General features: G+C 39.7%; 1 protein-coding gene across 2 annotated transcripts; it reads right to left on the bottom strand.

Moving 5' to 3' along the window:
• Nucleotides 1-4,105: 4,105 nt before the first annotated feature.
• RWDD4 (RWD domain containing 4) lies at nucleotides 4,106-15,556 on the bottom strand. Of its 2 annotated transcripts, none has more exons than XM_054030547.1 (7): nucleotides 15,404-15,556; nucleotides 14,231-14,311; nucleotides 12,089-12,198; nucleotides 11,840-11,984; nucleotides 7,599-7,716; nucleotides 6,942-7,149; nucleotides 4,106-5,704 (listed from the first exon to the last, which is right to left on the bottom strand). In XM_054030547.1, the coding sequence occupies exons 1-6, from the start codon at nucleotides 15,425-15,427 to the stop codon at nucleotides 7,091-7,093; spliced, it is 537 nt and encodes a 178-aa protein (XP_053886522.1). In that variant the 5' UTR covers nucleotides 15,428-15,556; the 3' UTR covers nucleotides 4,106-5,704; nucleotides 6,942-7,090. The 2 variants fall into 2 exon arrangements, with proteins under 2 accessions (XP_053886522.1, XP_053886523.1); XM_054030548.1 differs by lacking the exon at nucleotides 15,404-15,556 and adding an exon at nucleotides 14,904-15,391.
• Between the last annotated feature and the right edge of the window lie 14 nt (nucleotides 15,557-15,570).

Below are 15,570 nucleotides of genomic sequence, written 5' to 3'. Positions count from 1 at the left end.
ACAGTGATTGGATTTAGACTGTCATGTGACCTGTTTTGGGGTCATTCCTCACTCACTCTGGGCACTGGTACACAGTGGATGCAGTCTATTGTTTCTGTCACCTTCATTAAATCTCTTAACATGCCTCAGCCAAAATAAATACTCCCTATAGCTGTTCTTATGGGGCTTACGGAGCATGTTGGTGAGTGTGAGAGACTAGATTTTCAAACTGAAAAACTGACAGCTAGGACAGTCTATTTTGGTGTGGTCAGGGAAGCTAGCACAGGAGCATTTATAACGGTGGGAAGAGCAGTGTAAAGGGTCCCTCTGCAGCTATGCAACACCCAGACCTCCCTTCACCACAAATCCTCTCCCATATCAAAATAAATCTGGACCCATGATATATAGAAAAGGAATATGTTAGAATGGTAGGAAACCGTATCTATGCTTCAATCTTTTGTCCTATCCCAACATCATCACTGAATTTTCAGCTCTGTAGCTGGAGGCCCAGCTTTTATTTTAAGATTCTGGAGCAATGCAGATTGATTGTCCTCGTTCCTTCTGAGTTTTGTGCTATATTCTGTGCATTTGTCTTTTGCTCATTTTCTACTCTAATCTCCTCTAATGCTCCCTTTTTCCATCCCCAATTCTCACCCTTTATAATATTTAGTTACTTAACTTTATACTTTACATGCTGTACAAACATTTCCTCCTCACTCTCTCTGCTGTTCCTATTCACTCTCTCATTTGGTTTCAGGCCTGGTCTACACTTGAAATTTAGATTGACGTAGTTACATGGCTCAGAGGTGTACAAATCTCACATGTCTTAGTGCTGTAGCTATGCCAAACTAATTCCTGCTGTAGACACAGCTAGATAGAGAAAAGAATGGTTCTGTTGACCTAGTGACCACGACTGGGAGGAAGTGTCTATGCTATGGCACTGCACTGGTGTAGCTGTGCCCCTGTAGTGCAGACATAGCCTCAGTCCTTTCCTCAGCAGGCTTCCTATTGTTTCCTCCTATGTCTCTCCAAATGCTAATGTGAGAAGCATGGGCACAATCACTGCCTGAATGTGGTGGTGATGCAGCTGAGTTCCTACAGGCTTGCCAGCAAAACTACGACTGCCTGAAATCAGAGTAAGTCTCTGAATTTGACTAAGGGGGGGGGGAGGGGCAGAGAGGGGGAAGAGGGGAGTAGTAACACGTGACAGGTCTTCTGGTGATGGCAATAGTTTCTGCAAGGCATACATGCACTTAGTCATGGTGCTGTCCATGTTTTCCCAATTCTGCTTCTTCGCAGCTAGTGCATCCTGGCTATAGAGTTCACAAAAACCCAGGACAAACATTGCTTGTATAACTGATAAGAACATCCAGACAGCTCCTGACAAAGCGGATGTTCTGGGTTTGTCAAGACACAATCCCCCCCAAAGCAAAGGATATACATGAACTGTGTTGCTACCATGGAGAGGCTGGGAAGTGCACTACCTGGCAACGTGGCAAGGGATGAAGGGAAAGGAACGTAGCAGAGAAGGGAAAAAAATGTGACCTGATGCTGAGATGTTTTATTTATTTTTCTAGATAGAAAATGAAGTAAGTTTTAACGTATAAAATTTGAAGAGAGTTGTAGTGTGCCTGAGCTAAACTAACTTCACATAGTACTAGGGGATAAATGGAATTATTCTAAAAGTTTACCATGGACAAAGGTGGTTCACTAAGCAAGCTACTAGAATAGGGATGCATTTTAGTGTTCAGAAAACAATTTTCATTTGAAGTATTTTTTCCTCTAACACACAAATATGGTACTCAAAAAACAAACAAAAAAAACCCCAACCTTCCACCCAAGAGACTGAATCTATCAATTTTCTGCTCTTCAAAGCATTATAAAATTAAGAGGAATCAGAATTTGGTTTAAGGTGTGGCTGTGGCATTACATATCTTGTCTAAAAGAGTAAAAACAACTATCCTGCATAGTTTCTATTAAGGAAAGTACTGGTAAAAGAAATATGTATGAGGGTCCAAGTAAGTGCTGTTTATAGCCCATACTTCACTAAGTTTTAAAGACTCTTTTTAATATTGCTTTCAACTGTGCTCTGGTAGAACGCATCAGGATGTCTGTATGATAAAGAACTACATAAATCCACTTTCCTCTTCATTCCATCCAATAAAACCCTCATCTGAGCTTTTGATCATTCTGCACATTGGATGTTGCAACTTCTTTTCTCTGGCATTCCTCACTCATCCTCCTCCATCATTCCACTGTAAAAAAACCCCACTCCAACTTTACCAGATATCATGGCCCTACACTCAAGAAACCATTACCCCAGCAAATTCACAGGTTGCCTGACCACCCTATTCCTGCTGCCAGTAATGCTACTGGTTTACCAAGCGTCTTAAAGGTCCTCTTCCTTCAACATGGTTTTAGTTCAGCTGCCAGTAGCAGAGATCCCTTACTTTCAATGAATGTCTTTCCAGCATAAAGTACTGGAGCTTCTTTTTCAGTTATAAGAGTTTAGCTCTTGTATAATATCAAATGCTTAATTCCAAATGCATTTTCCTTCCCCCTCCCTCCAAACCCCATGATAAACCATTTTCTATTAGAACAAATAACATTACCTTTCCAGCTCCCCGAGAAACCAGCAAGTGTATAGGGCTGAATTGTTCCTTCTCCAGACTACTGTCTTGGAGACAAGCTTGCTACATCTACTAAATTAGTAGAAAGAACAGAGCTGGAAGATAGGTTGTTTTGCAGTCGCAGATCTCCTTGGGGTATAAAGTGCCAGGATAACTTCAGAACAGCCCATACTCTAGAAGCCAGCCCAGGCAGCTGATGATTAAGCACACAACTGATCTATTCAGAAAATTGTCATGGTTACTAAATTCATAAACCAAGGAAACCAAAAGAGCACTCAGGAGCTTTTGAATAAAAAAGCCAAATCCTTTCTGAACCTGGGAGAGAGTAAAGTTGAAGTGGTGGTTTTTTTGTTTGTTTGTTTTCCTCTCCTCTGAAATACACCAGCCCACCTAAGGGACTTTCTCCTAAGGTGTTATTGCGTTACTGGTGTTCTTATCTTGATTTCTTATACAAAAGTACTTTTAGTTTAAGTTTAAGCCAACAAATATATTTGCAGCCATAAGTATTTAGTTTGTCAGTCATTTAACTTTCTCCAGATGTAATCTTATCTAGTCTATTTTAATTTTTGATAATTGTGGTTCAAAACTAAAAAACTATATTTTCTGATGATTAAAATTCCATCAGAACTAATGTTTGGTGGTTCCTTTATTAAAAGAACCTGCACGTTCAAATCCCGTTCACTTTTGGTTTGCACTGACCTATACATCATTCCAATACAAAGTGCAACACCTTAAATCATTATTTGAACAGAGGTGTGTCAGATCCCACTGTTTTATAGGTCTCCTGGACCTCCCTCTCTCTTGTCGGAATTTGCAACTGCATTCATGTTTGCAGTTTATAAGCCCTCTAGTGGTACACTGCTACCCCGATAAAACGCTGTTCTTGGGAGCCAAAAAAATCTTACCGCATTATAGGTGAAACCGCGTTATAATCGAATTTGCTTTGATCCGCCGGAGCGTGCAGCCCCGCCCGGATCACTGCTTTACTGTTATATCATAATTCGTGTTTTATCGGGGTAGGTGTATATCAATAACCTATACCGTCCAATAATCAAACAAGCCCATTGGCTGAAAATGTAAAGTTAAATTACGCTACTGTCTTTACGGGGGACCTCTCTAGTACTTGGCTGCTCAGAGGCATGACTCAGCCTAAGTCTTCTAGAGGTACTCAGTCTGCATCCTTAACACTAAATGTTGTGATTATTACATGCAACAGGGTGCACTTTTTAAATGAACTGTGGTTGCTGCATGCACACTTTGGCATGACATACAGCTCAGCAAATGTGTATCTGATTGCTGCACACCCAAAAGTGTGACAGACAGTCCCAAATAAGGGAACTGCAACAATTATCCTGAAAAGTATACAATTCACATACTGAAGAAAAAAGGATTCTTAAAGTTGTCAAGAGAATCTCTTATAATGGGAGGTATTTGATGCAAACCTAAATATACAAATATATGCACAATAGGCATTATGCAAGAAGCCTCACACCATGGCAGTTAAATAGGCATTTATTAAGATCAAAATCTCAAATATTAAATGACATTAAGGCATTTAGTATTCAGTTACCATTTATACAGTAAAGAGGATTTTTTTCTTTGATACAAGACAACAAACCTGTACAAAAAATGTTTCCCATCATGGGAGAGTGGTTATTTTTCCCCCCCCCCAGTGTCCTGTAATTCAGGAAATAAAATCCTCATGGTAAACCACTGATTATCCAATGGAAAAAGCCACCAAATTGTAACATTCAGAAATTCACTATCAGTAGGACAGCTCCACGCAAACACCCTGACCTCCTCTAAAGATATACGTGAGGAGGACTACAACACGTGCACACTGGGCTGAACTGACAACACACACTGGTATTGTAACCACTCATTCTTTCACTTTGAATTTGTCTAGACTAGGGTGTGTGGTCCTTTTTGCACTAGCATTTACAAGTGTCACATGTTGCTACTTTCTCTACCCTTGTCTAGCTGAAACTTTGAGCTAGTCAGTCAAAATCACAGAGCCAGAAACTTACTCTGATTTCAGGCAATAGTGTTACTGGCAAGTCTATAGAAACTCAGTTGCATCACCACCATATGCAGGCTGTTTTAACTGGAGTTAAACCAGGACCAAAAACTTCAGGCTTTGTCTACACTAGCACTTCTGCTGGTAAAACTTTTGTTGGTCAGAGGTGTGGGGGGAAAAAACCAAACCCCTGACTGACATAAGTTTCACCAACAAAAGCGCCAGTGTGGACAGTGCTAGGTCTGTGGGAGACTCTCCCACCAACATAGCTACCACTGCTCATTGGGGGTGGTTTAATTATGCCAGCAGGAGAGCTCTCTCCCATAGTCAGAGTGGCTAGATTGGAGACCTTACAGCAGCGTAGCAGCAGTGGTACAGCTGTGCCGCTGTAAGGTCGGTAGTGTAGACAGAGCTCTCTCCTGGCAACAAAGAGCGGCTACACTGCGCACCTTACAACAGCGCAGCTGTAGCCGCACCGTTGTAAGGTGTGCAATGTAGACAGCCTAGACCTAGACAAATCATTTGATATAATTGTGTTGTGTTCCCTTTCTGCATTTGTAGAGGAACAAATCAAGAAGGCTTTGTTTAAAGGGAGTTTATTTTAAATGAACTATGCTGTCAAGTGATTAATCACTTTTAATATTTTTATTCCATTGGAATGAGAACTTCAGGAAATGGTCACAATATCAGAGGATTCACTAACAGAATTTTACTATATTCTTACTACAGAGTAAAACAATATAAATTAACACTGCATATTTCACTATTCTTTTCAGCATTTGACAGTTAGAAACCAAATAGGCTTTCTAAAAGTTCAATATAAAAATGTCGCACTTATCTTCCCTTTAAGGCAAGTTTTTGTTTGTGAAGAAAAATGTAATAACAGAATAATCTCTGGATAAACATCTGTACTCAGGTTTAATAGTTAGGAAATTGTCCTTTTATAAAATGTTCCACTCTGACAAGAGAAAAAAGCTATTAAGAGAAAGATGTTGACCCAAATTGCACTGTATTAAAAGGTGAAGTTTCCTTGTATCAAATTCCATTATTCATCATCTTTAGAACCAGTTTTGCTTAACTATAAAAGACAAAGAAAAAATGTTCAGACATATTGCATTTATGAGGAACTATATTTCTACTTTACACTACATACAGGCATATTAGGTTGATGAGTTTGTACTAACAACTGAACACATCAAAAAGTTCAAATGACTCAAAACTAATCTTTTATAGCTTATACATTTGACTCATTGTCCTCTGAACTTAAAACTCTGCTTTCCCATATTTTTATGAACTATTTTACATCCAAAACATATTCTACAGTTAATCTTAGAACCAGTTTAAACTTCGTTAAAGACATTAGCTGAAGTTACTAATGTTTCCATTTAATAAGAAAAGGCTGATACCAGTCAACAAACATTTTGGAAAGTCAAACAGATGCAGTTCTTAAAAGCATCCCACACATTTCTGCAACAATTGTCATGAGTGGATTTAGAGTTTAAAAACCTTGATAGTGCCCATTTGCTGCAGTTTCAACACTATGCTCGGAGGTATGCTGACAATAGGTTATACCAATGTTAAATCAAATATGTTTTGTTATAGAGTAGAACTTGTTAAAAATAGCAATGTTAGTTTATATTCCAGCAGCAGAAGTAATGGGGTGGAAATGGCAAATGGAGGAACTCACAGACCAATATTGTCTGTTTCCTTGTACTCCCCATTCTGTCTGTATCCATCTGTCTCTTGTCTTATAGTTAGATTGTAAGCTCTTTGGGGCAGTGACTATCTTTTTTTGTTCTGTTAGTACTTCCCCTAGCACAGTGGGATCCTGATCCTAGATGCTACAGTAGTACAAATCAGTAATTAATAAGTGGGACGGGGTAGAGTTCTTTGTGGGGAGACTAAGGCAGAGGGTGCAGGCATGCAGGAGACTATGTGGGGCTGCTGCTTAGGAGAAAAACAACTGAAGTGGCTCCTTGCTTCTACTTATCCAGGGCCCTATAAATCCTGGCTGCATCCCTGTTAGTTGCCCATGTGAAGACAGCACATTCTGGAATTCACAGCTAAATTACATACTGAAAGTTCTTGCCTCAAAACTTCATTTGAAATGCTCAAAAGATAAAACCTGAGTTTAAAGGAGGAATGTAAGACAGTTAATGCTTTCACATTGGATATATCTTGCGTTTCAGAAGAAATGTGTATTTTTAAAGCCTTGTAAGGGATTATCCTTAGGCTCTATAGAGAAATGGGTAACCACAGTCACTAATTCTTGCAGATTTTTTTAAAAACGATTTCTAAAACTTGAAAATACTTACATGCTGGATGTATACAGAAATTAATGCGAGACCACAGTCAAATCCAAATGTTGTTAGGAAGAAAAGCAAAAAGACAGATTAAATATAATTTATCATTACATCTGCAGAAAAACAAATGTTCTTATGCAATAGTTTCACAGTTGTAACAGTCATGTTACCTTAATTACATCCACCCAGTTCCATCCTCGAGGAAGCTCCCCTTTGTGATCTATAGAAGAAGCAGTGTTTATTTTCAGCTCTGACTCTAGCAAGATGTCATATCTTTAAAAGCTGAACTCTCATATTACTGATCTTGCCAACACAATATCCAACAAGCAAATGCATGGAAAGCAAGGAACTCACAGTACTAGCTTGAGGAAGGTGTAGTGTGCAAGTCTGTGCAAACTTCCCCATTCAGGAATTGAGGTGAATAAGCAGACCTAACTGCCATATCACTGCTATGCCAGTCAGTTTCTGCTTCAGGCTGTTGTCACTGGTGAAAAATTGTTTGGTAGCTTTATGAGCAAAGCAAATGGAGACTGGGATGAGACCCAATTCATTCTCACTCATGACTCAAGGTGTATCTGAATCTGTCTTTGAAGGTAGAAAACTATCCTGAACACACTGCACCATTTTCCTCAAGTCTGGAAAAGGAGGAGTAGACTATATTGCACAAACCTGTTTTGTCTGCTAGCTTTCGTTTCTGGGTTTTGGACAACTGCTCCTTTTTGTCTCTTTTCTTACTTGATGGGGCTATTTCATGAGTTCCAATTGCGATGTTATTGCCTACAGATGTCTGAGAAAAATAAAAAGTATAATTTAAATGTGTCTCCAACGGTGACTGAACTGGCAATTGATATCTAGGTATCACCCTGATGGGTAAACTACAAATAATGTTTGATTATGTCTGATTTCTTAAGACATCCCAAATGTTTTAAATTACATTAATACTGAAAGATGCTTGTGTTTTATCACACAACCACCATGATGACCATTCTTAGCAGTTAGTTTAAAAGTAGTACTAATTTCTAATGTGCTTGTGACCGGTTAGATCACAGAACTCCCCTTGAGAGCTGCCACCTGATGTGCCAAGACTACCTCTGCCCCTGCTTTCCCTGCCAGCTCGGGACCCCAGCACCCCGTCTTGCTGAGCCAGACACACCCGTCTGCTCCAACACAGACCCAGGGTCTGCATTACTTGCCCCAAACAGCTGCAGGTTTAACTGAAAGCAGCTTACAGAAGTGTTCTGGTCTTTAACACTCAGATGCCCAACTCCCAATGGGATCTAAAACCCAAATAAATTCATTTTACCCTATATAAAGCTTATACAAGGTAAACTCAAATTGTTCGCCCTCTATAACACTGATAGAGAGAGATGCACAGCTGTTTGCCCCCCCCCCCCAGGTATTAATACATATTCTGGGTTAATTAATAAGTAAAAAGTGATTATTAAATACAGAAAGTAGGATTTAAGTGGCTCCAAGTAGTAACAGACAGAACAAAGTGAATTACTAGGTAAAATAAAATAAAACATGCAAATCTAAACCTAATACAGTAATACAACTGAATACAGGTAAAATCTCACCCTTAGAATCATTTCAATAAGTTTCTTTTCTCAGACTGGACACCTTCCCAGTCTAGGCACAATCCTCTCCTGATACAGCTCTTGTTCCAGCTCAGGTGGTAGCTAGGGGATTCCTCACGATGGCTGCCCCTTTGTTCCTTTCCACCACTTATATATTTTTGCATAAGGTGGGAATCCTTTGTCCCTCTGGGTTCCTACCCCTCCTCACTGGAAAAGCACTAGGTTAAAGATGGATTCTAGTTCAAGTGACATGATTACATGTCACTGTAAGACCACAAGCCTTCATTCCTCCCAGCCTGGCTCACAGGAAGGCTTGCCTGTAAACAAAGCCATCCACAATCAATCGTCCTGGTTGATGGGAGCCATCAAGATTCCAAACCACCATTAATTGCCCATCCTTGCATAATTACAATAGGCCCTCAGAGTTATTTCATATTTCTAGTTTTAGATACACAAGTGATACATTTATAGAAATAGGATGAACACACTCAGACTAAGGTATCATTACAAAGCTTAGAGACCTTTTGCATGAACCATATTCGTTACATTATATTCACTCATTAGCATATTTTTATAAAATCAGAGTGCAACATCAGTGCTTACAGTGGTAGCTTGAATAATTACTTCCATAACCCCTGCAATTGCATATGTTCTGACTACTGCTTAGTGGGGATAGAAGTGGTTCCCTATCAGTGTTGCCAGTACAACTAACCAGTTTAAAAGATCCGTGAAATGAGTTGGAACTGTGGATCGGACTCCCTACATGCTCATACAATTCTTTATTCACAGCACAAATATACAATGCCATAAGGGCTATTTATAATGCTGCTTGTACAGTAGTGCCAAAAGGCAGAGCCAAAATGGAAAGGCTGAGAGAGTCCACAGAAGGAACCTGTGTGATCTAGCACTGAAAGACAGTATGATTGTACAATCATTTCCAAGGAAGGTTTCAGTAATGTGTTTGAGACAAACACTATCACTTTAAAAAGAGTTAAAATTCCAGTTTCAAAGTCAAACATGAACCAACTCTGCAAAAATTAAATTTTTCAATTAACTTGGTCAGTTTATTTTCAAACCAAGGGCAGGTCTACACTTAAAAAAACTGCATTGGCACAGCTACACTGATGCAGCACTTTAATGAAGATGTTCTATGGTGACAGGAGAGAGCTCTTCCATCTGCATAGTAAACCTACCTTCCCAAGAGGTGATAGCTGTGTTGATGGGAGAAGCTCTTTCTCGGACACAGCACTGTCTACCTCGGAGGTTAGGTCGATATAACTGTCACTCTTGAGTGTGGATTTTTCATACCCTTGAGTGACTTAGTAATACCAATGTAAGGCTTTGTCTACACTGGCACCCCGTTGGACAAAAGTTGTAACAACGAAAAGCACCGGTGTAGACAGCACTTCATCGGAGGGAGCCGCACTCCCAGCAATGAAGCTACCACCCCTCGTTGGAGGGTGGTTTTATTTTGTGGGTGACTACACAATGCACCTTACAATCCTGCGGCTGCAGCGGCATAGCCCAGCCCTGCCCCGCCGTTGTAAGGTGAGCAGTGTAGACATAGCCTAAGGGCTTGTCTACACTTGAGCAGTGTAGACATAGCCTAAGGGCTTGTCTACACTATTGGCTGGATCAATGGGAAGTGATAAATCAACCCCTGCTGGATTGATCGTGTCTAGTATAGACATGATAAATCAACCGCCGATGGCTCTAGCATCAACTCCAGTACTCCACCTCAACGAGAAGCGCAAGGGGAATAGACGGGAAGACACCGCGGTAAGTAGATCTAAGTATGTCAACTTCAACATTATTCATGTAGCTGAAGTTGCTTAACTTAGCTCAATCCCCACCCCTGTAGTGTAGACTTTAGAGTTTGAACTCTGTTAAATTTAAGGCTCTTAGGATGCCTGAAAACAAAGGCCCTTTGTTTTCAAAAAAGAGTACATTTACTGCTCATCAAGAAGGAAATAGACTGATAGTCATGGAGTGTGAACTCTTATTAACACACACAAAAACCCCTCAGGTACAGTACACCTCTAAGGTCAAAAGCACCATTTAGTTCTCATGCCCATTTGATCCTTGGTCTCTTTAGTAAGGTGGATAAAAGATCTGAATTACTTCCAGAAGGTGGTAGTTGTATTTCCAATATTGACACTTGTTCTATAGGAACCAGCATGAGACCACCAATTCACTATCTTCTGGCCACTACTAAAGTATGCGGATTTAAATCTAGTCATCTAGCAGCTAAGGTTCAATATTTTAACCAATACCATTAGCCACTCATCCCAGTCTCTAATCTTTCCTACCTACATTTAGCTTCTTGCTTTCCCAGGCTCTCTACAGGGAAAAACTACATCAACAGGGGCCCAAGCCTAGAGGCTTCTCTAATACAAAAGAATAACCGCGAGCATGGAAAATTTGAATAGGAGGCTGGATAATATGAAGGATAAAGCTTCAAATTTTCCTGGCTCAAGTGGAAGCTCAGGAGTTCTCATAGGTGTTCTCAGGAGTCAGAACACCTATGATAGGATAATTCTAACCTTGTTCTGAACAAAATTATAGATGAAGCAAATAAAAATTGGTGCATATGTGCTTTCTAGAAACAGAAAGTTGTTAAGTTTCCCACTCCAGGTGAAATACTGCTTTAACAGATCAGGTTAGAAGTGAAGGTCTCCACTCAAGCCAGCTTGATGAAATCACTTTGAGCAGAGTTAATGTGCCTGGCATGTCTTCATGTTCTAGACTACTGAGCCTTTAAAGTAGAATCAAGAAGTGTCATCTAACAAAATGTAATATTTTTATTTCAGTCAGCTAAATTTTTACATTGGTTGCTTCTGCTATTCCTTCCCTCACTCTTGTCAAATATTTAATTGTTCAGACCACCCAGCCCACAAGCATAGCTCATCCATTCTAGAGACTTTCTTCACACTGCAAGTCAAAACCCAGATTGGCACTCATTAACTGTGTCTTGCACTAGTTCTGTAGTCACCATTGGATATCAGTTGGCTGTGTTAGATTAGGGAGTGTTTCTAGTCACTGCTTCTCTCTCACTTCTCTTCCAGAAATTTTGGTAAGGTGGCTGAATACCAAATAAACATCCAGGTTACAACCACAGAGCAGTGCTACACTTCCTTTCATCTACTTTTTTTCTAGTCACTATATTAGGGACATAGTATACTGGCTTGCACCTCATAGACATGCTCCAGAAGTTTTCTGTGGCAATGTGAGATGTTTAAATGTAGAGTAACTAAACATTCTATTCCTTTTGTTGTATTAAAAAAAGTTCATTTATAAAACTAAAATGGATCAAAATGCAAGTTATACACTTACCACAATATGAACAGGTTGATTTTCCATGAACAATTCTTTATTATCTTTGGCATATTCAAAAAGTGTGTATGTCATGGCCGTTCCAAGATTAACTTCAACTTCTTCCATTAATTTATCCAATATACTTTGTTTTATAGCTGAAGATCTAGAAGAGACCATAAAATCCAATTACAGGCCCAAAAGAATTCAAGAATATTGTAAGAGAGAGACCACATGTAAAACAAAAGAGGAAGTAACTGAAATACTTACATGGTGTTGTTGAAGAAAGCATTCATGGATATGTTTGGAGCTGTCTGGGGGTATGTTTCTGGCCATGAAATTTCTATTAGGAAGGCTTTGGGATCGCCATTTTCACCTATCTGAAAGGAGATGAAACACTTTAAAATGGGAAGCCTCAGTCTGTTATCAAACCTTAGAGACAAGGTGGGTGAGGTAATCTCTTTTATTGCACCAACTTCTGTTGATGAGAGAGACAAGCTTTCAACTTACACAGAAGCTCTTCCTCTCAGAACTGAGAGAGAGCTTCTGCGTAGGTCAAAAGCATCTCTGCAGACAATAGCTCATCTTAATTAATTAGCCTCTTAGAGTTGGTAGGGGAACTCCCACCTTTTCATGTTCTCGGTGTGTGGAGATTATTTCCTCACTATGTTCCATTCTATGCATCCGATGAAGTGGGCTGCAGCCCACAAAAGCTTATGCTCAAATAAATGTTAGTCTCTAAGGTGCCACAAATACTCCTGTTCTTTTTGCGGATACAGACTAACATGGCTGCTACTCTGAAACCTGTCATTACTGATAATCATTTTAAATTTAGATACACAATAGTATAATCTATACTCAAACTTTTTACAAAACTCAATAGATATGTTTAAAATTTCTATAAAAAGGCTTGTGCAATTTAAACATTTTCTGTCAGTATCTGTAATCCAAATATTCTAACATTCTACATGAGAACCAGAAAATGAAGTTTGCTTTCTCTTCATTGTCTAATCTAAATACAAACCAAGCAGCATAATGCTGCGGGGGGAAAAAAAAAACATATGTTTTAGCTACCTTTGATCTCAAAAGTAATGGGTAAGATTTTTAAGACTTATTAAATTGCAATAATTGTCTCTAGGGGATGGGAGGCAATGAAGACCAACTAACAAGTCAGCTCATAAAAATTGTTCACCTAAGCCCATCATACCCAGAGAAAGCCTTGTCCACATGAAAAGCTTGCATCTAAAGGTGTCGTTATAAACAGATTTAATTAAACCTGCATAAATCCTTCTGTGGCCACTTATTTCAGTTTCTGTGGTGTATTCCTATCCATGCCCCCACAGGGGTTTTCACTGGCCTAACTATATTGATTTTAAAAGCATCAAGTAAAAGTGTGAAAATTTTCCTTGTGGACGAGGCCTATTCTTTGCAGGGCATATGCTGCAAGGCTAACTCTGGCTTTGTTGGATCTATGTGGAAGGAGCAAGAGAAGGGACACCAAAGATTATGTAAAGATGATTGTGAGCAGTAGGAACCTAATATACTCAATATATAGATTTACATTGATTCAAAGTTTCAAATGTCTTTATAGTAAGCTTTTCGGGAATAGCATGTTGCATTTTGCCATTATTTGAGAAATCTTTGTCATGTCTTCTTTTGGTCTTATTTTATAATTAACTGTAATCAATGTGCTGTGCAGTACACTAACTATATTCAGGAGAATGGCAGACTAATCCTTTCAACTCTATTCCACTGACTTTCTACCTAATGAAAAGTACATATTGCCAGATCTGATGCTACCATATTATTCTTCCGTTTACAATAGATTGGTTTTCTTTGCCTTTCAGTAAAGATTCAGCAACATTATTGCATTCACTTGACACTTTCGGTTTTGAAAGTTACGATGCTATTCAGATTTTGTTTTTAAATATCATGATCTATTTTCAACATACCTTGTGTGTCTGTAGGTCCCAAACCTGCAAACACTTACAGACATACTTAACTTTACTCTTGTGAGAAAAGTCAGCAGTACTATTCATGTTAGCAAAATGAAGGAAATCTGTGTTTGCAGGACTGGAGCACAAGTTATTTACTTAGTCTCTCAGTATTAGTTCCCTACAAGTTCAATTACAGTTGCTCATGTTTTTTCATGACAAGTTATACTTTACTTGTTCCTCTAACTGTGATAATTGCTATTGTAATGTTTGCTTTTGTTCAAAAAGGTAACTTTCATTACATTTAAGTTTGTCATGGCAAGTTATTTTGAAATTATGTAAAACGGCACTTAATGCCTTTATTGCTAAATAGGTGAATATCCATCTGTTTCAAGAAAATGCTTTGTAATGGAAAATGTGCAGAATAATTTTAAATGAATGATATATTACATCTAATTAAAGCTTAATGTGGTCTTACCCTAAACTGAAAGGAAACAGGACTAAGTTCTTTGAAACACTCATCTCCTTCATAAATAGAACGTAATGCTTCTAGCTCCATCTGAAAAGAACAGATGGAGAAAAAGGTTACCAATTTCAATTGGATACTGAACAGATATAAACAGATGAGTGTCAGCATAATATACAGAAATCCACATATTCTGTTTTTCATTTAAAAAAATAAACAAGTTAAGTTTTAGGCAATAATTAGTCTAGATATCTGGTCTGATACTTCTGTAATCCTATGTTAGGTTAGTGGAATGTGAGTTCAACAAACCTGGCATGCTAGTCTGAATTAAATTTACTTTCTACAAACCCACTGCCCATCCTAGCACATTTTACTGAACTCTAGAAGACCACTTTTTTAAAAAACAAAAGCTTTATTCTTAACTTCCCCAAGAAAATACCAAACATCTGTTTCAAGAACATTTCCATCCTTCCCGTATTACTTTCTACAAAACTACAAGAAAGGGATTTCATAAGTGAGTAGGGACCAGAATATCTATTAACCCCCCAGTACCTATCAGAGAATGACTTTCTGCATGGTATTTACAGTTAATAAAATCTAACATGCCGTTGGTTGAATTAATACAATCACATATGATGTGTACATGGATCATATACAGTGTATTAAAATATTTTAAAGAATTTACCAAGTACAAAGATAAGTATATAGGACTATGCCACCTAAGAAACAATATGATTGATGTAGCATTCAATTAAAAGTGAAAATCCTCTGCAGCTGACGGAGGTCTCTCGGAGAGGAGTACGGGGAAAGCGCCTGCCGAACTCTGTCGGTTCCTAGCACAGGACACCGCTGGCGGACTCTTTGTGCAGCTGGTTAGCTAAACTTCGGCAGTAGTCAGGCGTGGTTGCTGCTAACGTTACTGGCTTATTTTTGCATCACTTTCCAAGTTACGTTTATTTGGATTTAAAAAAAATCCGTGATCCCGGGGGGGTGGGGGGGAAGAGGAGCGGTCGGCGCCGCGAGTGGCCGAGCAGGGCGGGCCGGAGACCTCGGCGCCCGGGATCACGGAGCGAGGTAGCCTCCGTCCCCGGGCCAGGCAGGGCGGGCAGCAGCCCCAGAGACCCGCCGAGCGCGGTGCGGCTGAGCGGCAGCTGCCGCCGCGGGGAGGCGGGGTCGGTGTCTCACCTCCTGGTCCTCGTTCGCCGCCATCGCCCCGGGCCGGGAGCCCCCGCCTCAGCCCAGGGACTCTCACACAGCGCAGCAACCGGTACCCGAACACAGCGCGCATGCGCTGCCGACCGTCCCCACAACCCCCAACTGGTTCCCCAAGCCACGCCAGGGCTGCTGTGTTG

Source organism: Malaclemys terrapin, chromosome 5 (genome assembly GCF_027887155.1).
Source record: "Malaclemys terrapin pileata isolate rMalTer1 chromosome 5, rMalTer1.hap1, whole genome shotgun sequence".
Classification (NCBI taxonomy): Eukaryota; Metazoa; Chordata; order Testudines; family Emydidae; genus Malaclemys; species Malaclemys terrapin.
Note: the sequence above shows the minus strand (reverse complement) of the source record. Positions and strands in the feature narration are given on the sequence as shown.

What these genes read in the sequence shown, in the direction of transcription:
- RWDD4 (XM_054030547.1), bottom strand. Translation starts at nt 15,427, where the DNA reads ATGGCGGCGAACGAGGACCAGGAG. An exon ending in ATCAACCTGTTCATATTGTG is followed by an intron (nt 7,717 to 11,839) that starts GTAAGTGTATAA and finishes TATTTTTCTCAG; the next exon opens with ACATCTGTAGGCAATAACAT. An exon ending in AAAGCTAGCAGACAAAACAG is followed by an intron (nt 7,150 to 7,598) that starts GTTTGTGCAATA and finishes CTTCTTCTATAG; the next exon opens with ATCACAAAGGGGAGCTTCCT.